Here is a 26308-nt window from a genome sequence, read left to right on the forward strand (position 1 = left end):
AACTAAAGAAAATGTCACAGAAGACCAGCAAAAAGAGAGAAAAAAAGCGACAAACAAACTGAAGAAATTACAGATTCTTCAACACAGCTTCCACTTTTCACAAAATAATAACACACAGAAATGACATGTGGTCTAGGGCCCTCTTAAATGTTTTTATCTTACCTACGAACAAACCATTAATGATCAAATTTGTATATTCTAACATTTCATGCATGAGGCTCATTGTGTCTAACAAATGTGTGGAACGCATTTTCTTCGCTATAAAACATTTATTACACTGATTTATAAAGTATTCAACATTGTTTACATCCATGTTTACTGTAGAGCTGGGGATCTGCCCCTTGAACCAAGCAGTATCAAAACTTCAATCAAACACTACATACATATGATCATTTTTGTACACAGATCTGGAAAAAAATACTTTGTGTGGTTTTCCTCACTTCAATTCAATGTGACAGTTCCAGCTCCCACAGTCTGTGGTGTGGTCAAATCGAGTGCAGAGTATTTGACAGAATCTGCAGTTCAGTATGCAGAGATGCCAACAAAAAATTCAACAGTATGACTCTACTCCACCTGTGGCGTCTGATAAAATAAATCGTGTTGATGGCTCTTTTTGCGACTGAACGCTTCCATTTACATGATGGGATTTAAGGCTGTGAATCATTTTAATTAATTTATGAGAAGAGCATCAAACAATGTAAACTATATTTAAATGTAACTCTTTTATCACTCGCTCTCCAACAACAAGGCTCAACTCGACACGACTGTGAGATGTTCCCGTTTATTCTTCCTCCTCCTCTCACTGTAAATGACTAGTTGACTCTCAAAATAACAGCATGTGGATATAGATGTGCAGTGGGAGCAGCCAAGCTGGTGGTAAATTAGATGCAGCGTACAACAGTAGCCTTGGTGAGCTCTGCAGGGAACAATGTGGGAGTGAGTCTAAATAAACTCTACAGTAAGCACAGATTATAAGGCTGCAGCAGAGAAGAAGGAGCTGCACTCACTGCTGCTACATGCTAACACCAAGAAGAGGCTTGAATGTTAGAGATCAGGTTCAATGTGTATATGTAGGTGTGTCTGGTGTGTGTGTGTGTGTGTGTGTGTGTGTGTGTGGCTGAGGAGACAAACTGTGTTCAAGATTAACCAACGCTGACATTCAACAGCACAACATCACACCTTTCAGACAGTGCAGCTAATCTCCTTCAGACAGCTGAGCTCTAATTGTCTCTCCACCCTGCAGAGACTGTACAGCACAGGTGGAGGCAACAGAAGGGCGGCCGAGTGTGTGTGTGTGTGTGTGTGTGTGTGTGTGTGTGTGTGTGTCACAGGTAAATGTAAGTATTACAGCAGCAGAGGTATCTGCCACCAGCATGCTGGAACATGAGTGAGTGTGAGAAAACTGACTTCGCCATGAATCGCTAATTACTGCTCCTATATCCTACAGGACATAAGTGTGTGTGTGTGTGTGTGTGTGTGTGTGTGTGTGTGTGAGTATCAGGGTGTGGCTCATTGAAAGAGAGTGGGTTTGGCTGCTTGCACTGGTATTAACTGTATACCTACTGAAGGAGTGCAACTGACAAAATAATTGAAATTAATAGAAGTCCACAGAGAGCTACAACTCACCACAAACTGATTCATGCAACAAGTTCTCTCACTGAAAACTGCCACAATTAAACAACACTCAAACACAAACAGAACTGTATTAGAAGAGCTGCCTCATTGTTAAAAACTACAGTAATCTGAACAAAAATAAGTATAACATGCCTTAAAAAATGGCAATGCCAGCATGCTGATGTTTAGCAGAAAGCAGGTTTGAGGAGAATCAATGTGAACAGCTGGTCAGTTGAAAACTGTGTTTGGTTTTAGTGGAGAGCTCATAAAACAACCGGCATCACTCCCATGGCTCTGTTTGTGTTTACATTCCTTCATCACTGATCATGAACTTGGGTTCAGTCCCCTCAGTGTAACCACACACACACGCACACACACACACGCACACACGCACACACACACACGCACACACACACACGCACACACACACACACACACACACACACACACACACACACACACACACACAGCCCACAACTACAGACCATCTTGGTGGTCAGGGACTTGCTGGTGGACAGTGTGGTCAGAGGACAGAGAGGAGCAGGAGAGTGTGTGTGAAACATAAGCACCAATGTGACGATCCTACCGGGGTGATTGTTATCTACACAGATAAAGTGGCTCCATCCATCCTCTCATTTGTTTAAATCGTGCATAAAAAAATGCAGACTCCTACAAACAAAAAGAGAAAAAATAACCAAAATGACACCATTTATCACTGCTAAAAACTGTAAAAACATACATTACTGTCAGATTTTAAAATTTCCAACGCTCCGTTAATAAATTGTGTGTGACGAATGCTTCCCTCTAGGAAAACAACCAAATCTGAGCTTTAAATAGTGATATTTAATCAAAATCACTTATCACTTATTATTCTACATGTCTTATTGAAAATTTCACCAAATCAAACCATTTGCACTAACCAGATCTTCTAAAAAACATTTAATTCTGCGCTCCTCAGTGCAAATGTTCCAATAGTCACATGACTGAAAACTCAGCTCAACTTGGACTGAACTGCAGGTTCTCCCTACTTCTTCCCATGATTGTGCTGTTTCCATAGAGGTACAGGGTTATATATATATTGCAGAGAAAAACAATGCCACAGTGAGTGAAATGTAATGCCCTGAAAGTGCTCTGGGTTCAGAGGGTTAAGCATCTGCACTCCAGGTTTTCAACCACCGAGGTTATAAGTCACGTCTGCCCTGAGATATAAACATAACGTACTGTTTGGATTCTAGATTTGAAAAAACACTTGAAATGCTGACTGAGGCCCACAAGTTGTTTCATAAGCCTTGTTTTCATGTTACAACTTATGATTTTAATAACATATGCTTTGGAAATTGTCACTACAGTTCTGTTTTTGTCCCAAGAATGTTTGCGTCATTAAAAATAAATAAATACGTTTGCACTGGTTTCATTCTTATTTAATCCATTAACTATCTGAAAGTACAGGTTGGTCCTTGATCCAAACGACGGTCAGGCCTGACCGACAGAGAACAGGAGGAGTGTTGAAAAAGGGCAGAAGTGATGGAAGGAACATTGAAAGGCGAGAGGAAGGAGAGAGCGAAGCCTGCGAGGGATAAGGAGAACACAAGCTCAACTCGGGATGAGCCAAGGGTTGCTCTGTGTGGAAAAGAAATGTGAGATAGGGACGGAAGTTTACAAGCTGCAGAGACACAGTGGGGCAGTGAGAATCAGGAGGAGGAGGTCTTCTCATGTGGTTTCTGTGACACAAAACAGCTTAAAGGACATGTGGAGCTGGTTTGTCAGGCTCAGATAAATGAAACATGTGCACTTAATAGAGATACAGCCAAATAAATTAATCTGATATCAAATTACATTAAACTGAATCCCTCACATTCCCTTCTCTTTGTACTCATGTACAGAGGTGTGGCTGTCTCACCAACACTTAAACACCTGTCACCTTATCTTGTAAAGTTGAATTTCAGAGAAATACTCCACCAGAAATCTGTCTTTTGAGTAGCAAACATTTACTCAGAACTACTAAGAAGTCCTGCCAATAAGATACAAACCTCCTCAACCACCTTTAAAGGCTGCAGAAGGAAAGTTTTCACAAAAGACAGAGAAAGTACACAAAACATCATACCAGAGGAGAAAACTATCAGCCACACAATATACAATCAAGGGCTGAAACACTAAAAATAAAACCTTCTAGTTGGCTAAAAACATTAGGTTTAAGCATGTCTACGGGTTGCTATAGCACCCCATGTCTACCAGAGAGGAGGCAACACTCTTGTGTTTTTGCATAAAGATTCTGCTTGCAAAAAGCTTTTTTTTTTAAACTTTACAGTTACAAATCAGCAGTAGAAACCACACTATCTCTGTTAATAAATACAACAGCATTGGCTAGAATCTCCTGTCAATTAAATGACATTTAACACTTTCCATTCAAATCAAAGTACAATTTATTTCACTATTCATGTCTTTGTTAAACTTTTCTCTCAGTTCAGAAGTGCAAAAAAAAAGATCTGGGGTATGCAATTCTATAAATCATTTCATTAAAAACACAATTTGGAGTTTTCTGCATCTTATACAGGCTTGCAGAAGAGAGAGAGACAGAAGGAGGACTCTGGTTGTTTGTTTATAGAGAAATGGGTCAGGCCCGTGAAGAGGAGGAGGAGGAGGAGGAGGAGGAGGAGGAGGAGGAGGAGGAGGAGGAGGAGGGGAGAGACCAGCTGAGAGGGTGACGATTGAGAGAGGCAGGTCCAGACCTTATAAGCTCCACTGGAAAAACTCACGGTCATTAATCTGATTAATGTACACCAACAGTTTCCCTGCAGGCGGGTCGGGTCTATATGCTTCTGGAGCACGAGGAGGCCTGTACGAGTCTTAGTCTGTAAGCTCCTCTGCTACGCCTGCATTCCAGCAGGGTCTGTGAGAGTATGTACTGTAGGTACACATCAGGGCCCGGAGGCTTCAAACTATAAACAGAAGCCTTTTTGAGATACTTTTTTTGCTCCAGATGCAGTTTCTGTGCCAACAGCTGGCCGTATATCAGAGCCTGAGACACAGCTGTGTGCCAGAGCACTGCTGCGTCTCTTTCCCAAATGAGAGACTCTGTTTAAAGAAAGAAAATGATAACCATGTCTGCAGATTGCAGCGGGCAAAAATAAACAACATCATGATGTGTTTCAAAAGCCACCACCATACTGAACTATCTGTCACTGCAAATGGCAACTAAGGTAAGTCAGAAGTTTGTAAAAGTAGTGTGTTTCAGAGTGAATCACTTCTTGGATGAGCTTGCCCTCAAGCTGTTTTATTAGCCTTGTTTCCATGTTACAACCCACCGCAGAGTGTGTGTGTGGCTCGGCCATAACTGAAGCTCCACTAAAATGCCAACAGGAGGACTTGATTCTCACAGCTCCTCTCAGTGTCGTCACAAGTGAGCACACACATGCTGCGTGAGGAGTGAAGACAATGAGAAAGGAAGAAGGAAGAAGACTTCCCATGGTCACACCCAGCAGCTTCAAATCAGACAACAGGTACCCTCTCCAGAATAAATATGCACCCAAACAACAATATACTCACTACAATATCACAAAGCAATAAAAAGTGACACAAAAATGCAACATTATGCCCAAACAAATCTGAAATCGGATCAGTTCCGACTCTCAAAGGGTCTCATTTTTGTTTGCACACATTAAAAGCCAGCAGGTGAAATAAAAAGTCATCCATTAACACCTTGAACTCTCAGCATCTCAACTGCTGCCTGTAAATACTGAGAAACTTCCAGTCTAAAATAATGTCCTGCAGAAGCCTAACTGACGTTTAAAAGAATTGTTTTACATTTTGCGAAATGCTTTTATTCGCTTTCTTGCCAATAGTTACATGATGAAAGCGAAGCCCGGGTTCGAATCCGACTCGGAGCCCTTTCCCGCATGTCTTCCCCTCTGTCTCCCCCCTTTCACTCTGTTTCTCACTATCAATAAAGGTTGAAAATTGAAAATGGCAAAAAAATATCTTTAAAAAAAAAAAAAAAAAGCTACAGAGAGTAAGCTGAGCAGAAAGACTGGAAACAGGGTGAAGCAGACTGGCTCTGTCTAAATGTGACAAAATCACATAATAACACCGAGTTCCCTGTTCATGTGTTTTGATAGGTGGTGACTGAATCATGAAATTGGCCAGAAAATCCTCTTTCTTGACGGGTTTATCTGGCTCATATCTGGTCAGGCTCAATCTCATGTCAAAGCATAAATTTCACAGATATCATCTGGCTCTGTGAGGCAACAGAAAGATAAAAATCGACTAAATCAACAACCCGAGATACCGATAGGATTAAAAGTAGCTGGTAACAACTGCAGGCAGAAAATAGCTTCATGGATGTCTTGGATGTCATGGATGAGGTACTTTATTTAAGCCACTGTATACTGATGCTTCACTGCATTTCAGGGGCAAATCACATACTTCCATCAGTCCATTCCATCACAGGTATTTGACAGCTTTAGCACAAGACAACATACATCATACACAATAATTATGGATCTCAACATCTTAAAATGACGAAGTGGCAGTAACAAAAGTAATGACTGGATTGTTCTTCAACTGTTATGGAAGTGCATGAAAACATCACACCGTGCATGATATCCTGCATTTAAAAACTGAGGTAAAGTGAGTACATGTACTTAGTTACTTTCCTGCACTGATGACAATATGGATGATTACACACACAAACCACATGTTGCACAGGACCAAAACAATGCAGCCACTGTTATAGCATGGAGCCCAGAGTGACAGCAGAACTTACCTTATCAGAGACGAAAACAGAGACGGACAGATGTCCAAACAGAAGACAGTCCTTGTCTCCGCGGGCCTGAGAGACAGAGAGGGGACAGACGGCGAGAGAAGACCCCTCAGGAGCAGACGGACAGCAGAGGGGAAACACAGAGAGGTTTGTTAGTGAGCGGAGCAGCATGCGGTTAGATCCCAGCAGCCTGTTATATGTCTCGGTGCTGGCTGGAAGGTGGCACATTCTGGGGCCCGGGGTGAAATGCCACACATGGAGCCTGTAGTGGACGGATAATGAGACGGCCAGGGGACCGGCGGCCCCTATAAGAGGAGGTCAGAGCAGTTAGCTCACACCTCTAAAATTACCTGCCTGGGCAATGACTTGGGAAAGGAGTGTCAGGTTTAAAAAAAGAGCCTAACAGTGATTTTTTTGGTCTTAGCTGATTTACTGCAAATCACTTTAAATACTTCTTATCTCATTCAAAGACAGATCATGATACTTTTAAATATTTTTTAAATGTTTTTCCACCTTGTAGAGAGTCAAAATACGTTTATTTTGCTTTTATTTTGAAGTTTTGTTACAGATAAGTATGGAAGATATAAAATGCCTGAACTGAATGACATCATATTGATCTCTATGTAATGTGAGTAAATAAGTAAGGGCTTTTTTCTCACCAGCTAACACAAAACATGATCCCCACAATGGCTGGATAACACTTCAAATTTGACACCAGTTTCACTTTTGAAATGAGAGCCCCACCCTATTCCCAGAACACAAACAAAGAATGCAAATGGTTAGTGATGAACAGCTGTTAATGCAAAACCACATTCAAGCTGCTTCATGACCTGATGTTAGATATTAGACAACAGTGAGAGCTGCAAATGAAGAAAGACGAGCTTGTTCCCAAAACCCCCCAGAAATCACTCATGCTTCATTCACTGCATTGATGTTTGTACATGTTGGTTATACTGGCTTCTAGTTTTAACCTTCTTGGGTTTTTTCTAGAATGACAGAGCCCATTCATGACTTCCAAAACGGATGAAAAGAAGGAAAAAATTGTTTAACAACAATACATGGTCAAATATGAAGATGCTATCGTCTGAGATACTGCAACATCATGATAAAACTGCAAAGTCATCTTTTCCTGATCTTTAATTAGATAATAATTACAATTTAATTCTCACAAGATTAAGAAAATACTTGTTTAAAGTATTTGGAGCAGAGTGAAACTATTTTGCAGCTTCTCATGAATTTCTTTAAAAAAAAATCTAACACATAAACAGGGTAAAGTTCTTGTCAATATCCCATGAAAGCATACAAAATTGTCCCAAGTATCACATTATTGCAAACATTTTTCATTTCTAAGAACCAGTGCAGCGACATTTGATCTCCAAGTTGTGAATCAAATGTAATTGCAGGTCTTCTGGGACATTAATTCCACATTTCACACTCCCACTGTGGTGATCTCACTGCTGCACCGTCTGACAGCCCGAGGCTCTGCGTCTAACTGACAACACACCATGTGACAGCTCTCTGGTCGAGGCGAGGCAAGGACAGAAAACAAAACCAAAGCAGATCACAGAGAGGCGGAGTACAGCAGACAGAGAGAAGAAAAGGACAACTCAGCCTTGTTCCCACACACACAGCTGTTCTCCCGGCTCACTTCTAACCAGAACCACATCACTGAGCTGCCATGTCGGGCCGGAACGCCTCCATGCCAGCTCCCCGAGCTCTGCAGTGAGCGGGACGCTGGCTGGGGCTGGCCTTGGCACAATCTGTTGCACGTTGCAAAGATTAACCCAGAACCTGCTTCGCCTGCTGTTCACATTTGACTCCAGAGTGACTGTATGAACCCTCTCTGGCTGCAAAACTCAGAAACACAGAACAGCCAGGACCTTTATTCTCTGACAAACACAGCTTTAACAAGAAGATCCTGACTGCTGGTTTCTTTAAAATAAAGCTGAAAAAGATTAGTCACTCAACAAATAATCAGCCACTGTTTTGATGAATGATTCAAGGCTTTTTTAAAGCAATGTTTGACAATTGCAGCTTCTCATATGTGAGGATTTGTTGCTTTTCCTTCATATTATAATATATCTGATAGATTTTGGTTAAATGGATTAGGCTTATTATAAATTATTGCCAACTGTTTTGATAATCTATTAATCGTTAAAGTATACTTACAAATTTTCATTCAAAAATGTCAGAAACGCCTTTTTCAGCCTCTCAAATATGGAGTTGGAGATTTCTTGCTTTTCTCTGTTGCATATCAAATTAAACTGAATATCTTTGGATTTTGGACTGACAACACAGGACATTTAAAGATGTCAGCTTAGACTTTGAGGATATGCACATATTTCACTATTTTCTGATAATTTATAGACCTAACATTTAATCGATTCATCTAGAAAATAATCAGCAGGTCGCAGAGGTACTGAAAATATGAGTGTTCTTATTCTTTCCATTCTAAAAATGACTTAAATAACAGTTCATTTAAAAAGGTTTTTAGAATAACAGCATACAATTAGGTCTATGGTTTTGCATCTTTCAGGTCATTTCAGGTACTCTTTAAGGTCGTTGGAGCACTCGTACCAACCTAATGAGACATCATTACCCTCACTGTTGGTTAACAAATGGAAAACTAACATGGAGCCTGTTTGCTTTAATCAGTTAGAAGCACAAAAACTGACATTACTCTGACCTGCACCTTTCACTTCAGTTGTCACTTTTAACCCTATAAAGCCTGAACCATGAAATCATTGCCAGAAAATTCAATTTTTGTAAAAACTGAGTGCTTATTAACCTGCTGACTAATTTTAATAAATAAATAAATTGCATATATGAATTCTAATTTGTATCATATTTGATACATCAGGTCTTTTTGTGCAATTTGTTGCTCACAGTTTGTTTTTCTCGAACTAACAAAAACATATAAACCCTAACATTTTTAACCTTTTAAGACTTTGACTTTTCCTTTTTCCTCAACCATGCAAAATACATATTTTTTCCATATAACACAACATCATACATCTGCTGATATGAAGTTTTTTAATGCAGCAATGACTGATCCACTCGTGGAACCTGCATATCATTTTTGCTACATCTGGTATTTTTGTGCAATTTGTTGCTCAGTTTGTTTATCTTCAACACATGTATACATCAGGTTTTTGATGATGTAGAGGTCTCAAAAATAACTGTATCTAATATGATACACTTGGCTTTATAGGGTTAATATTAAATTAAAATTCTGTTTGGGTGGGAGTTCACGTTCTGCGTTGACATATTTCATGTTTCTATGAAATTCCACTTACTTGACAAGATTTGAAGCCTGAAGCTGGGACAAAGTTTCAGCCTGCCTGCCCCACCCCTCCACTGATCCACTATAATACAGCTGCCTGTCAGGGACTCCCAAACTCCCCAACATGGATCTCTACTAACCAGCAGCCCGCCCGCCTCATCTGATGAAACCTTTAGTGGTTATTTGAAAAGAAGATTATCTCGACTCAACAATCACGCAAAGCATAGAACAAATGTAGTGACTCACTACAGTTGCCTTTATTCTGTTTTAACCCATTACTCGGTATTCAAATCAAATCATTCTGTTTTCCGATACGTTTTGCATCAATGCAAATAAACAAACAAACAAGTGGACTGCACGCCACCTCCACAGCACCCTGCATCAGACTGGCAAATTCAGTCAACAAAAACATTTAGCAGATCATGAGATAGATGTTGTTTTTCTCTGGAACTGGTGGAGACGGAAACAGAGCTAAAAGGAGAGTGAAGCAGATACAGAGCAACATGATCGTCTCGTTGCTGGTCCACATATTAGCTGTAACCACTTGATAAGTAACCGTATGCTGGGGCTTCTGTCAGTTTGTTTTGCAGTATTGCTGAGCCCACTACTGGTACAAAAAATGACTTTAAGCAGCTTTAAAAATAGAGAGAAAATTGAACAAGAAAGAGGAGAATAACTAGCCTTGTAAATTTTGTTAAGATGAGTATCCATGTTGTCACTTTGATACGATGATATTAGAACTTGATGATCACTGAATTGATAAATTGAGTATCATTACTACTCTACTTGTTGGTAAATGTACTTAGTTAGGTTACAAAATAGGCCTACTAATACATTTAGCTTAGCTGCCAACTGTCAGTGACTTTTTTAGCAGTTTTTTAAGGGAACAGAGCTTGGGTTGGTGAAAGTAAAATAATATAAGCAGTAATACATAAGTATATATATATACATACACCACATAGTGTCAACCTGTGCTGGCTAAATATAAAGTGGGAATTTCAAAATAAAGGTGCATCTTGATGATGAGTATTGATATGTCACTTTGCATTGATGATATTGGATCTGTTTGATCATTGAATCGATATAGATCTATCCATATCGATGCATTATGAGGCTACTTTCAAAGCACTATTAAGTTTAAGCTAAATGTTAGCTCTAACCAGCTGTCAGTAACGTTTATTTTTGTCACTTGATTCTCGGTGTTGAAAACAGGGTTTGGTTGATAAAAGTACTGATTTTAAAGACACAGAAGTATATAAATGTTTATGTAAAACAGGATTATGTGACTGCAGAGCATCAGTCTGCTGGCTAAATATAAAAGGAGAATTGCAAAATAAAGGTGCATCCTAAAGATGATATGTATCGATTTTTACACAGATATATCGATCAAATCGATGAATCGTTACACCTCTACTTATAAATGTACTTACTGAGGCTCCTTTCCACCATTACGAAACACTATTAAGTTTAAGCTTAAGTTAGCTCCGACGTTATCTTTATCTAACGTTCATTTTTTTTGTCAGTTGATTCTCGGTGTTGAAAACACGGTTTGGTTGATAAAAGTACTGATGTTAAAGACAAAGAAGTATACATGATGGTTTAAAACAGTATTCTGTGTGTTAAAGACACAGAAATGTTGATATAAAACAGTATTCTGTATGTTAAAGACACAAAAGTGTATAAATGTTTATATAAAACAGTATTCTGTATGTTAAAGACACAAAAGTGTATAAATGTTTATATAAAACAGTATTCTGTATGTTAAAGACACAGAAGTGTCTACATGTTGATATAAAACAGTATTATGTCACCAGAGTGTCAACATGTGCTGCAGCACACAGGTGAGGTCTCTTACCTGTTTCCCTCCGACCTGGAGGAACAAACCAGATCTCCTCTCCGGTCTGACCGTCTCTCCTGACGGGTATCCTCGGTAAAACAGCCCTTAGTCCTCTTTTTAAACCTCCTCAAACTGCGACATGTTGTGAGTTTCCTCCGCAGTCAGCAGTCGGTCCCCCGCAGCCATTTACCCGGGGAGGAGATCCACCAGATCACCGCTGCTTCGGCGTTTCTCTCCGCGGCTGAACAGTAAAGTTCCTGAGTTTAATGCGGAGATAAAAAGTGTCTGTTGTTTTTTCTCCGCAGAGGATCGAGAAGCAGCTCCGGCTGGCAGATAATGAGTTGTCTTCCCCCTCCGATGCCTACTGGCGTCTCTGTGTAATCAGATGCTGCTCACCACAATATCCATTCATCCTATTACAGCTTAACCCTTCACTGTCCGCACGGCTTTATGACGCGTTACAGGGCCGTCGGAAAAACCCATACTCAAACAAACATCCCTCCTCCTCACATGAGGATTACTGTAAGTAAGTAAGTAATAAATAAATAAATAAATAAATGAATACTGTATCTGATGAGTTAACTGAATGCAAGAATAAAATCAATCAATCATAACATAAAAAAAATAAACATTATAATCTCCTTTTACTATACTTCAATATACAATTTGTTGAAATAAAAATAATTCTAAATAGTGGATGTCTAAACATAATTTCATTTTACATCACTCTTCACATAATCATTACTGAATACGATGAGTTAGCTAAATGCATGGATAAAATCAATCAATAATCAATAATAATAATGATAATAATAATCTCCCTTTACTTCAATGCAACCGTGCAACATATGTTAAAATTATTAACAGAGGATGTTAAACGTCCATTTATTTTTACAAAGTCATCTTATGTCCATTTACTAAATTGTATATGACAGAAATAACTATCCGCTTATTTAAATTTTAAATATTTTTGCTTCTGAGACAAATTGTCTTTTCAATTGTAAAAAGAACAACATTTCAATATTCTTATTATTATTTATCATTATTAAAAGTATTTTTGATTATCATTCATTTTATGGCTGTAAATAAGCTCAAACAATAACGTGTTATAGTTTCTCTAAACATAGAATACCAACAGTTAAAAATAAATAAAAATCGTAAATTAAAAAAAGAGTTACTTTTTAGTCATCATACCTCCAGACCAAATAAAGTATAGTTAAAATTATTAAAACAAATGTTACAGGCAAATTAATTTAATTCCTTAACTTTTTTAATCATCCACCAGCAGCCCACAAGAAAAAAACTTAAACATGGAAAAAAATTTAGTTTTCGAGGTGTACTTGAAGGCACCATTAACCCAGACCCACTGATGGAAGTGGGTTAATGCGCGCGCGCGCGCACACACACACACACCATGTGCAATACACCGGACTTGAAAACACTCAAATCACATATTTTATTGTAATTTAGATAGAAAGAAACTCATCAGTCAAATTGAATATAAAAAACATTTTCCAGAGTACTTCCCATTCACACACTGCAGATTAATGTTTCTTCTTGTTTGCATTAAATTCCACAGTAATTATTTTCTGTATTTATCAGTGAAAATCACTTAGCTGTACAAACAGCGCCACCCTCAGGACACCAGCGGAACCACAAAAACACTGAACTGTAATATCAGTCAAAGCACATTTTCACATAAATAATCATGATTTAATTTTCCTGAAAACATTACATTGGAGCTGTTTGCAAACTTTTCAGTCCCTTCAAATAGCTGGAGTTATTTTTTTTTAAAACAACAACTTAAAAATCACTTCAATAATACAGTAAAACTATTACCACTGTCAAAACAAATTTTAATTTTAATACAAGAAAAAAAAGACAAAATTCTTCCAAAAACAGAGTTGCCGAGGTACCTATTTTGCTTCTTTAAACTTTTACTCCACTACTTTTTGCGGTTAAATAGTGCATTTTTTCTTCCAGACTTTCCAGTGTAACTTAATTATTGAAACATGTAAATCAGCTATAAATTAATGTGTATTTTTTATGAATTAAGATACCCAACAGGGCATGAAATGATTAAACTAAGCTCCTTTTTACCAGCTGCAACATCAAAACAAAGGGACATATCAATGCATTAACAATAAAAATCCAGTAATATAACAAATATGATTCAGAAATGTGCATAATTTATCATTTTCATTTCGGTACTTCAAGTTTATTTTGACGTGAATACTTTCAAACTTTTACTTTGATAAGATTTCGTAACATAACAGAGTTGCACTGCAGCACTTGGCTTAAACATAAACATAAGCAGATTTATCTCCTGGTCGTCATCTCTCTTCTGCTAACAGAGATCTGAAGTTCTTCAGCTCTCTAATGCTCGTGGAAATCCTGCAGAACATTTAATAAAGAAAAAAGTTATATTTGGGGTTGATGTATATATATATATATATATATATATATATATATATATATATATATATGTGGTTATTGCCAATGAGTCCAGTTCACCTTCCGAAGGCGTTGAGCAGGGAGACGATCTCCTGCCGGCTCAGCTGGAAACTGGGTCGCTGCTTGCTGGACGAGGGCAAAGCTTCAATCTGTCGCTCTGAAAACAAAATCTTTAGCGCTGTTCCTAATCCCTGAGTCTGATGATGACAAACAGATCAAAACAAATCACAATGAAAACACAAAACATGTGATGGCATGATGTCATCATCTAATACAACCATATCATTTATGTTTGAGCATGCAGAGGAGGCATCATCTGGTGGATTTAGAAGAAATATATCCACTTCAGTTATTTTTTAAATTGTTGTATATGGTTATAATAAAGGTCCAAATTATGTAAAAATACATACTTTGAACTGGAAAAATGTAATATTTTATCATGGGAGAACCCTCAAAACCACCTAAATACACGAACCAAAGTCTTCCATGAACTTGTAGGTGAAACATTCAAAGTGTAGTGAAATAAACAGTTAAATGTTTTCTTGAAATTAGTCTCAAGAAATGTGAGGTATTTCCCTCTGAGTTGAAGTGTAGATGTAAAAAGACGTGTGAAAAGTAACTCAAACTTCAGAACAGTACTTGAGTAGATGATCAGATCATATTTTTCTCATACTGAACAGAATAAATGTGACTGGCCTGCAGTTTCCCCCAGAGTCGACACTTGAAGCAGCCGACACAGTCCATGATCCTAGAGATGTTGAGGAAGGCCAGCCTGACGTCCTCCTGCACACAACACACTCATCAATACTCTAATCAACCAAATCTAGTCCTTTTATTCATCTATTCATTTGTTCAACTTTAGATTTAATTGAATTTATTAGTATTGTTTTTTTGTTTCTTACTTCTGTTAATTAACTTTGGTTATACACATAATAAAAATGTATTAAATGAGGCAGGATAAAAGAAAAAAGTGAAATAATAAATACAATTGCTTTTTGACTTTAGGTTTCTCTCAAACTGCTGAATCTTTGATATCCATCAGGAGTTTTGTAATCAATATTATTTTTATAATGCAGTTGGAGCCTTTTTGTTAAGATTGCATTTTTTTGTATAAAAAGAGAGCATCAATGTCATTATTTGGGAAGTTCAGGCTGGCTCTGTGTTTTCAGCTGGGATGTGTACATAATGACTTTAATTAGAGAGTGAACTTGTCTTTTAGATGTTCATTTTTCTCTTGTTCTAAATGTACAAGGGGAGTCATATTTGAAATTATACTACAGCAGGCCTGCTCTCTCATAAAACCAATTTGTGCTTGATCAATTCAGGTGCATTACCTTTAAATAATAAGTTTTACTTAACAGAGTTTTACACGTCTGCTGACCTTCAGTTTGGCTGCTTCTTTTTCATCTCCAGCAAACAGAGACGTTTCATCAAAGTGCAGAGGGAAAGATCTGCAGGAGGAAAAGTCCAGTTAGGTTACTTTCATTTTTTACCCAGAGGTATATTGAGTTTGCAAAAATACAAAAAAACGACAATAGACACACATGATAACCACTGGTAAAAAAATAAAAAAAATCTTTATAAAGCTATACCTTTTATCTCATAATGTTGTCTTTCGTTGTTCTTGTATAGTTTAAAAAAAATAATATTCATTTTTAAGTTTTGTAGAGCTCTTATTATTTATTTTTTACTTATTTCAGAGCTGCTGCAACAACTGAATTTTCCCTCTGGGGATTAATAAATGTTTATCTGATCTTTAACTGGAAATAAAATAAAATAAAATAAAAAATAAAATAAAATTTAATAAAAAAATGTTTTGAATAAAATGTAATTTAATTTAATAATTTAAAAAATAATAAAAATTAATAGTGATGTAAGGGAAAAAATACTAAATAAATAAAAATATAATAAAACATTTAACATCCATTAATATATAGCTATACCTTATATACAATTGTTAATGAATTTTTCAGAACTGACAGAATATTTACAGGAAAATAACCTTATAATAGAGCAGAATGAATATTGGATGCAAACACTTAAACTGAATATAAATACATATAAATGTGCGTCCAGACCGTGCGAGCTGCAGGATGTGCAGCAGCAGCTCCTTGTGTCTCCGGTCCTCCTCGGCTCTGCCGGTGAACAGCTGGACGGACGGCTGCTGGAAGAACGGCAGCACCTTGGCGAGCGCCCGCAGCTCGATCAGGAACAGGAAGTAGAGGTTCCTCAGCCTCTTGGGCCCCTCGCCGGCCGTCAGCTCCGAGTCGAAGCGCTGCCTGAACTCAGACACGTTGTGACCCCACTTCTTCTGGAACCAGCTGTCTGAGGGAGGGAGGAGAACAACACAGGAGGGTCACCTTAACATGTCACATGCTGCCGATTTTGATGATTTACCCACTAAAATAAGGGTTTTTTAATGTTTTCTTTAATGTCTACGGTTTAAGAGTGACCGGTAATCTCTTTTTCTGACTATTTCATTATTATTATTATTATTATTATTATTATTATTATTATCATCATCATCATTGTGGCATTTGTAGGTTTTTTTATAGCAAATTGGAACCAGAATTTCCTACAGGTTTAATAAAGTTGTATCTTATCTTATCTGTAAACAATGCTGTTAAATATATACCTATGCTGAATTTATCATGTGAGCTGATACAGTACAGGTAATTTAGATTTCCATTATTTAAGCCTTTATTTATAGAGATCAGTTTGTTATTTTTAAAGAATTCCCAGAACAAACTACAAACATTCAGTCTGTTTCTGTCTCGCTGCTGACTTAATGATTTTCTGCAGATTTCTCTTTCTTCCAGAGGCTGTAGCAGACTCATACAGGAGAAATACAGTAGATGATAACACATGATAGAAGATCTAAGGAACTGGTACCAATAATGTCATGATATCTTTTCGGGAAGGTGGTGAAATAACATTCCAAAGTTTGCCTAAATTGAGCAAAATGCAGTTTAAAAACCACAATGTTTTTCTCCTGCAGTAGAATGTGTAATTTCCACCTGTTGCATTAAGAATATTTCTTCACACTGGTGTCCCTAAACAGTTTGTGAGCTGCATAAATCTGGTCTGACTGGAAAGCTGAGACTCTTGAGGATTCAATGAGCCCAATATTCTTCATGTGTGATGATGTTAGTCAGTGAAAGTTGAGCTCAGTGTATAAAATGAGCTGCTGTGACCTCTAGGATAATCAATTGAGAGGATGTGCAGCTTTCCACACTACGTTGACAATAAGGGGTTTTCTGCGGCTGAGAGGACACAAGTGCTCGCCATCCACTTGCAGAAAAAAATGCAATTCCTGCAGAAATCTCCAATATCATGGATTACTTCTCTGGTGCTCCTCAAGATCCTGGTGACTTAATGTGTGATTCTGGAGGGATTTTGACCATTTTCATCCATTCTTGAGTACAAAATGGTCAAATTTAGCAAAAAGTGTGTAACAAATGGCATTAACACAGGAACTGCTGCAACAACTTATGAAACATAACTGAGCATGAGAATGGACTTCATATCACAGCCTCATGAAACTTTACCACCACAAACTAGAGACCTAGAGCATTCAGAGGATGGATGGCTGACACACTAGATTCACTATAAGGGGGTTTCTCAGCAGGCAACACAACCCAAGTGCTTGCCATCCATTTGCAGAAAAATGCAATTCCTGCAGAAATCTCCAACATGCTGGATTTGGGGTTCCTCAAGATCCTCGTGTCTTAATGTGGGATTCTGGAGGGTTTTGATCATTTTTCATGCATTCTTGAGTACAAACTTGTAAAAATTTAGCACCAAATGTGTGTAACAAATGGTATTAACCCAGAAACTGCTGCAGCAACTTATGAGACATAGTTGAGCTGGAAACGGACTTCAGAAAGCCATATTGTAATGATATAAACCCTTAAAGGGGTCTCACCATCCAGCAGGTATCTGGCGCTCAGGTGTATGTTGATGCTGGAGTGGAGGCCAGAGATGAGGCGGTAGAAAGCTCTCTTCTCTACACACTGACCTGAAACACAGAGAGACAGAGAGGTGAAGGAAAACTGGACAAAAAAACAAAAACTTTTTATCTTGAGGCGCATCATCGGCTTACCTTGCAGCCAGCTGTAGAAAATCTTTGCTGTGAATAAAAAACAGACAAGTTGTTGTCAGAAACAGTTTGAATAAAGTGAATAATAACAGTAACGAAGCAGTCACCTTCACTTCCTGAGCCGCTGTGGAACGAGTCAGGGAGTAACGGCCTCTTGATGGTGTACGGCCTGAGAGAGGAAATAAAGAGAGAGATGATTCATTTTCACACATTTCTCAGATCGTGCATTTCAGCAGTTCTCTACAGAGCTTTACATTTTTTTAATTTTCTGACCTGTCAGGTGCATTAAAAGAAAACTAGATGAAAATGTTATTTTTTTTATGCTTGGATTATTAATTAAGATGTTAATAATGTTATGTTTCAAAATAAAATCCCACAGGAAAACAACCTGATAAAAGAGTGACCAAGCACCAAGGAGAAGAAAATACTGAAATCATAAAAAAACAACTATTAAGTATGTATTATTATTAAATAATTAAATACTAAATAATACAATATATAATATAATAAATAATACACAACACGGACAGAGAATTCCTAAAAATAAAACTCATCTTTGACTCAAAATTCACATGAAGTAGTTTGCTCAAAATTAATCTAAAATGCTCATTTTACATAAAACTATTTGTGTTATTGTAAAGATTAAAAATAGACACAGAAGATAAAAACAAGGTGAAAATTATCAAATAAAAATGACAACAGCACAACATCTCTTTAAAGCTATTCCTTTTATCTCATAATGTTGTCTTTAGTTGTTCTTGTATAGTTTATTTTTAAATTGTATTAGTATTTAAGTTTTGTATAGCTCTTATTATTTATGTTTTTACTTTCTCTATGCATCTGAACTTATTTCAGAGCTGCTGCAACAACTGAATTTTCCCTCTGGGGATTAACAAATGTTTATTTGATCTTTAACTGGAAATTAAATTTAAAAATAAATAAATAAACAAAATTAAATTGAATAAAATTAAATAAAATTAATGGTGCTATAAGGGGAAAAAGTACTAACTAACTTAACATATAATAAAACATTTAAAATAAAACCTATCTGTGTTATTGTACAGATTATTAGTTGTTCTGTAGTATTATAGTAATGCATTGAATATAATATGAAATACACATAACATATGTCACTTATTAAGGGTCGTCAGAAACCAGCTTGGTTTTCACTGGACAGGAAGGAGATAAAACATAATAACTTGAACAGTAACTCATCTGAGCTGTACATATAAAACGTGTTTTTAGATTTCCAGTGTTTACTTGAAGCAGTTCTCCTCGTAGATGCTGTTCCAGATCCTCCAGGCCTCCGGTCCTCTGTAGCCCGTGAAGCGCTCCGGGTTCAGCAGCAGGTCCACGTGCTGCGAGTCCGGAGACTCCTCGTCTGGAAAACAACAACGCTTCAGTCAGCTGGGAGTCACAAAAAAACCTGTTTCTGATCCAAAACACAGAAAACTAAAACAAAAGGCGGAGAAAGATTTAGATACTCTACAACTTGTGTAGCTTATAAAAATCCTCCAAGGTACCGAATGAGTCCTAAAAGGAATTTATCGGTGGTCTATAACGTTACCTACAAATTATGTATTTGGTTTTTATCATGTTCCCTAAAACACTCCTTACATCATGTTTGCAGAAATATTTATGTTTTTATAAAGAATTATAGATTTTTAACATTATGCTCCTTAAAATAAGCTCATTTTTCATGTTTTTCTTTTCCTTTTATATTTCTAAAACATTTTTTGTATCATCATGTTCCCTTAAAACAATATTTAATTTCCTTTCAATTATGTTGTCCTAATAATTTCCAATCATTTTACTTGTTTTTACTGTTGTTTTTCCTAAAAATTCTAAAAAAGATGAAATATTCAAAACATTATGTCCTTTAAGTTTCATTTTGAGTTCAATTCCATGTTCACATTCCTAAAAAATGTCTGTATTCTTTCTATTTATATTTCCAAAAACATGCACAGTATTTAATCGTCATGTTTGCTTCGGAAAGAGAAATAATGTATATAAAACGTACCGTCGACCACACAGAAGCGCTCGGCCTCGTCGTCGTGTTTGCTCCAGTTCAGCAGAGCCTCTCTGGTCTCCTGACTGAAACAAGGCAGACAATCTGAGAGTTCAGCTTCACCTGTTGGCACTTATTATATTATATCATCTTATAATAATGTATTATATTACACATTAACTGTACATGATGTGGTACAAACCACTATAACATGATTAATTATTGTATTGTGTGTCTTTAATGTTTGCACAGAGATTTTATATTATATTCCACATAACTGTTACATTAGTTTTAATTATTGTGAGTCTTTAATGTTTGCACAGTGATCTTTTATTATATTGACTCGCCTCAAAGACACATCGACGGCTCCGAGATGTTCCGACTGCTCACACTCAACCTGCTGCTGGTTAGCTTCTGCTGAGTACTGAAAACACACACACACACACACACACACACACACACACTTAAAAATACATATATGTATGTTTCCTGTAGTTCTTTTCAGATCAGATCATATTGTTCTGGTTTTCGTTGCAGAGTGTTGGAGATAATAATGAAAATAGATCCACAAAAATAATCCACAGATCATGGTGGGAGCAGTTTCATGTAGGAACTATCGTCTTTCTTCTCCTACCTGAAACTGCAACTACACTTTGTTTTTTTAAATGAACTCAAAGCTCAGAGCTGATCTTGACTGACTCACCTTGTTGTGAGACGAAGATCTGATCCCCTCCGGCACCTCGTTCTGTGGACAGACAGAAGATTTAGTGAGTCTGATGTTAGAACAGGTGAGTGTGTTTGTTTCCAGCAGGTGAAGGGTTAAAGGAGTTAGAGGTGGACTCACAGGAGAGCAGGGCTGCACAGCGCAGAGCTTCAGTCCACAGTGAGCGATGGACGTCCAGAACGGACACGCCTTGTTCAGGTTCACCTGCGGAGGAGCAACACACAGTTAATCTGGGCGTGTGTGTGTGTTCTTGTACTTCCTACGTAGTGAGGACCGGAACACGTTTTTGGCAAATAGAGTGAGGACATTTTTGTGAAGTGAGGACATTTCGGCCGGTCCTCACTTCTTAAAAGGCTTGTTTGAGAGTTCAGACTTTGTTTTAGGGTTAAGGTTAAAATTAGGTTTATGTTAGGGTTGGGCATTTGGTTAGGGTTAGGGTAAGGGGCTAGGGAATTCACTATTCTAATGAGGGGTCTTGTGTGTGTGTGTGTGTGTGTGTGTGTGTGTGTGTGTGTGTGTGTGTGTGTGTGTACCTTGTAAAACCTGAAGTAGTCGGACTCCAGCAGAGTTTGAAGTTTGGGGAAAAGCTCGTTGTTGTTGAATCCATCGATGGTTTCCACGTCACAGGTACAGTCGTCCAGATCTCCTGAGAGCTGCAATCAGAAAACAAAAACTTCTGCTGAACACCTGCTAACAAAAGGATTAGGAAAATAATTTATGTCAGAAGAGATGAGTATATCCACTGTTTGTTAGAAGTGGACTTGAACATTATGAGTACTTTTATTAAATTTTCTGTGTTTTATTGTACACTAAGTATTTTACCTACTTATCCTTTACTGGAATATTTCCAGCTTTAACTTGTTAAATACAACATTGTTTGAGATTGACAGACTTTAAAAAAAAATTGTTGTATTGAAATAAATCTGACAAAAAATTGTGTACAGTCAAATTTTGTTCGATTTTGTCAATTATAAATAAATAAATAAAAAACGCACCACCATTTATTATAATACATGTAATAAAAATATTGAGATAATTATAAGAAATGTATGTCACTATTGCTGACAAAATTAATCTAATTTACATAAAGAAAGTTTATGTAATTACTTTTAATAAATCTGTGTATTTATTTATTTATTTATTGTTCCAGTTAATATATTCCTATCCAATTCAAATTATTTAAAGTTAATTTACTTGGTCACAGACATATACAGAATGCATTCACAACAATTACATAAACTTTATTAATGTAAAATAGACGGATAATATTAGCTAGTTCGTCAATTTATCTCAGTTTAATTGGATTTTATTGCATTAACAGTTGGTTAATGTTGAAATGACTTGACAAATGTCTATTAGTGCAATATTATTCTCTGAAATGTAGTAGAGAAGAAGTATTAAGTAGTACAAGTCTGCCCTACAAAGTCTAACTGCAGTAACTACGCAAAAGGTAAAACTGAGAAAAACTTAGCTTTAAAGTGTTTTAATGTGTTTTAGCTGGCCAGCCAAATTAGTTATGGGTAGGGCAGTGTTATGACACTTATTTATTGATGATGTCATTGTTATGCTCAAAAATCATGATGACTTATTTGACCTTTGACCCCAAAAACGTAGCTACTGCATTGCTGTAAAAGGTTATAACAGTAATGCATAAACAGGGTTGAGTAACAACAATGTTGTTGTCTTCTTTCAGATTTTATATTTAGTTTTCAGTGAATACATTTCAAATTGGTTTTGTTATCAGTGTGCTCAAAGTGTTTAACAACTCTATTCAAATATGTGCGTATTTTAGACTTAATATTATAAAAAAATGTTATATTTTAGTCTTAATATAATTTTATCTCAGTTTCTACTTCATCGCTATCTAGATAATAATTTCCCTTTCAAATAAACTTATAATTTCTATTATTTTTATCTTTAAATTAGTATATATATCCAAAGCAGGCCGTGATAAGTGTAATTACTTTTTGAGTTGGATTTTATGTTTTTTATATAATTATTTCTCTGAAATAAAGAAAAATTGAAATCTAAAACTTTGTCACAAGATAAAACAGTCATCAAGGAGTTCATTTTTAGTTATAACTCAATTTAGACCTAAAATGTAGGTACTGCAGTTAGACTTTGTAGGGCAGAAGTATACAAAGTACTTGTAAAGTTACAGTACCTGAGTAAATGTACTCTCACCACCGCGTGTTACCTGTAATTTACCTGTTTTAAGAACAACACGTGGCTTTTAAACTGCTTTAAATAAACTCTCAGCTGTATTAAAGAGCGTAAACATGCAGGATAGTGAATATTGTCATTAAAAACAGATATATGAGACTCTCTCACCTGACAGAAACACCTGCCGTCTGCACATCCGGTCACCTGGAGGAGGAGCACGAGGACCACCAGCTTATTCATCGCGACCTACCCCTGAAAAATAACCACACACACAAACACACACACACCTCTGTATGTATGAGTTCAATAAGAGAGTGAAGCTTCAGCTCTGTGGCTCAGCTGGGTGTGTGAATGTGTGTGTGTGGAGGAAGAGATGTGAGGTCACGGTTAACTTCCTGATTATTTCCTCGCGACGTGTGATACGTGACTGATCAATCAGCTGATGTAATCACACGCGCTTCAATCCTCAAAGTGTTTTAATAACAGTTTAAACTCAAACTGACAGAAATGTGTTTCAGCTTTGAAACAGTTTGAACTGGAAGTGAATTTTCTTCCTGTTCGTTCACAAAACAATCCGACCGAAACCTTCACTGTTACCAACATCACCAACTTTCTCTTTGTAATATAATGAACTTTAATATAATATATACATCCAACTAATATATATGAAAACATTTCTTATTAAAAAATATGTATTTACATACATTAAAACAAACAAATAGTTACCAAAATTATGTTAAATTATTTTTCGGCAGACTGAAGTGAGGAACTTTATGAAATATAATGTAAAATGTCTGCAAACGTGCAGATAGCCAAACTCCATGCAGTTTTCTGCTGTTTTATAATATTTTAATGTTTTTATGCGTTTATGCGCAGTTCAGTTTAAAGTGGGTGACGTCTCTGTGATGTAATATGACCCTGCAGCCACACGGCGGCGCCAAAACAGCCTCATTTATTTAGCTTTACATTTAAAGGGACATTCCGCTCAAATTTTACTCATATTTTCTGATAAATGAAGCCAACATACAGTAGGAAGATCATTATTTACTTTAACTATAATTTTCCTTTAACAATCGAACTAAAAGCTGTACTAAGTGCTGAAATAGAGTGGTTCCTTCTCCTTATAAGGATAAAATGATGTTGTGATGTGGTGAAAAACATTATTTTTCAATATTTGCATGCAGTTCCAAGTATTTCTTAGAATCATAATATTTTTACAAAGTATTGTTAGTGCCCCCAGGTCACATATTTTAACATAAAAGTCTTAAATATGTTTATCCAGAGGTGGAAGAAGTTTAAAAAAAAAAAAAGGTTTTTGTGAATACTTTGCAAGAAAGGAAAAAATACCGCAGGTCAAATACTTCCTGGGAAAACTCCCAATCCCAGAGGAATCACTTCTACCATCCTGTTCCCATGTTAAGACCCAAAAAATCCTTCACTGAAGGGCACAAGAGCCTTAAAAAACCCACATCTGCAAGTGGTCCCAGGACCAGCTGCACTTTTAGAGGGCTGGAAACAGTCTGTATTTCTTAATATTCAATAACTAACCTATTGTTATTATTTTCCTGTTCTGCCCATTCCTACTTCCTTGATAAATATTGAAAAATTATCCATCATCTCGCAGGAATTCCTCAGGATTCCAGAAGAAATTTCAGCCTCTACTACACAGGTTTGAGTTTGCAATACATTTACAATATTTTTATGGCTTTCTGACAGTGAACAGAAGCTGATATCTATGCCCTCTTCTAAGCCACCAGACTCCATTGAGAAAAACAGTAATTTAACCTCTCAGAACAGAGGAGATGCTGGTCCATCACTGCCTCCATCGGTTTGTTGCTTTGTGTTACTGTGTAGCTTTTAAAGTCAGATGACCAAAGTCCAACACAATAAAACAAACATTAGCGAGCTCAGGTCAAACTTAAAAATTAAAATATAAAAAAACATGAAAAATACACACCTTTGCCAAAATTTGTGTCATGTGGATTAACAGTCAAAATGCTAGCAAAGAAGGAAAAAAAGCCAAAAATAACCCCAGCAATGCAGGGTTAACTGATACAGTTTGCTAAAAAAAAATCTGTATTTACAAACAAAATTATTTTTAAAAAAAATGTTCGCAGAAATGTCCCTAGTGATGCACAAAGGTTACCTCCACATTTTAGTGAGTTAACCTTTAAAAGTTGAAAAAAAACTTTTTTGGGGAGCTCAGGCCAAACTTCAAAAAATGAAAAAACAAAAAAAACTCTGCACACCAAAATTTGTGCCATGTGTATTAACAGTCAAACTGATAATAAAAATAAATAATACAAATAATGAAGAAGCCAGAAATGTCCCAGATTATGCACAAAGGTTACCTGCTACAATTTATTTTAAAATAAAGAAGTAAAATAAAACCTTTTTTTAAGCCAAACTGATAACACAGTTTCACTGTCGGTCTGAATGACACTCGGAGACACTGGAGGAGTTACAACTTTTCTTTATGTATAACGGGGGCATGCCAAGTCACAGCATTCTGGTACGTCGCCACAAAATTACAGCAAGACACATTGAAAAACACACACACACACACACACACACACACACACACACACACACACACACACAGTCACACACGCTCTCACTGTCACACACTCATTCACACATTTTTTTTTGTACAGACCAGAATAATTCATAACTTCATATCAGCATTAAGAAGTACCTACAGAGTACAGAAACAACAGTTCACCGCCGCGGGCCTCGTTCACACTGCACCACTCAGAAAACACATTTTGACGAATCCGAAGGTTTAACAGCTGAAATACATTCAGGTTGTTTTTGAAAATGACTCAGCTGTGAGGTTGTAAAAGTCCAGATATTGTTGATTTAATTTAGCTTTCATGCTGATTTGTGTCGTCGGGCTTAAGCAAGTTAAACTCTCAACATGACATTACACTGATCAGCCTCCAGATGGCGCTACAACACGTGTATGTTTGCTCTTCTGTAGTGTTTATATTATTACACACACATGCAGAAATAGTTTTTTTATTTTGGAAAAACAAAATCTTTTTTTTTCCTCCTTATTGCTATTGTTTGAACAGGAGATGTTCAGCTTCTTTATTTCATTTTATTTTCAAAAGGGTGATTTTTAAAAAATACTTCCATAAAAAAATAAAAAATAAATGATATAAAATAAAAAAATAAAAAGCAATTGGAGGAAATTATTTGTGAATTATTTGTGCTTTATTTTCCTTAATTATTTTACACTTAATATATTTTGGTTGGAGACTACTTGTCAGAAAAAATAAAAATAAAGACGTTGAACTATTGGGAAACTTTTCACTATTTTCTGACTTTTTACAGAATAAAGAATTAATCAAGTTATCCAGAAAAA

At 36.7% G+C, this 26308-nt stretch overlaps 2 protein-coding genes across 4 annotated transcripts in view; both read right to left on the reverse strand.

Annotated features, from left to right (window-relative positions):
- Positions 1 to 11871, reverse strand: part of pacsin3 (protein kinase C and casein kinase substrate in neurons 3) — a 33096-nt gene extending 21225 nt beyond the window's left edge. Inside the window, exons 1-2 of one of the 2 annotated variants that reach the window (XM_059346966.1) lie at positions 11512 to 11871; positions 6377 to 6442 (exon numbers count right to left, since the gene is read on the reverse strand). The gene's annotated coding sequence lies outside the window, so the exon portion shown is untranslated. The remainder of the gene's footprint in view (positions 1 to 6376; positions 6443 to 11511) is intronic. The other variant, XM_059346974.1, reaches the window with a different exon arrangement.
- A 1061-nt stretch (positions 11872 to 12932) lies between these two features.
- On the reverse strand, positions 12933 to 23560 carry ero1a (endoplasmic reticulum oxidoreductase 1 alpha). 2 transcript variants are annotated; one of them, XM_059350854.1, is made up of 15 exons: positions 23110 to 23560; positions 21312 to 21431; positions 20899 to 20982; positions 20758 to 20799; positions 20398 to 20478; positions 20067 to 20136; positions 19307 to 19427; positions 18154 to 18215; positions 18050 to 18076; positions 17873 to 17965; positions 16026 to 16272; positions 15329 to 15398; positions 14644 to 14730; positions 14008 to 14144; positions 12933 to 13887 (listed from the first exon to the last, which is right to left on the reverse strand). In XM_059350854.1, exons 1-15 carry the CDS (start codon positions 23179 to 23181, stop codon positions 13827 to 13829), a joined length of 1374 nt encoding a protein of 457 aa, XP_059206837.1. In that variant the 5' UTR covers positions 23182 to 23560; the 3' UTR covers positions 12933 to 13826. The 2 variants fall into 2 exon arrangements, with proteins under 2 accessions (XP_059206837.1, XP_059206836.1); XM_059350853.1 differs by having other exon boundaries at positions 20067 to 20140; positions 20402 to 20478; positions 23110 to 23555.
- Positions 23561 to 26308: the final 2748 nt, after the last annotated feature.

Source organism: Centropristis striata, chromosome 2, assembly GCF_030273125.1.
Source record: "Centropristis striata isolate RG_2023a ecotype Rhode Island chromosome 2, C.striata_1.0, whole genome shotgun sequence".
Taxonomy (NCBI): Eukaryota; Metazoa; Chordata; class Actinopteri; order Perciformes; family Serranidae; genus Centropristis; species Centropristis striata.

Coding starts and splice junctions, on each gene's coding strand:
- ero1a (XM_059350854.1), bottom strand. CDS start 23,181: ATGAATAAGCTGGTGGTCCTCGTGCTCCTCCTCCAGGTGACCGGATGT. Junction 20,479..20,757: donor GATCTTCGTCTCACAACAAG/GTGAGTCAGTCA, acceptor GTGTGTTTTCAG/TACTCAGCAGAAGCTAACCA. Junction 15,399..16,025: donor CACATCCTGCAGCTCGCACG/GTCTGGACGCAC, acceptor TTCCTCCTGCAG/ATCTTTCCCTCTGCACTTTG.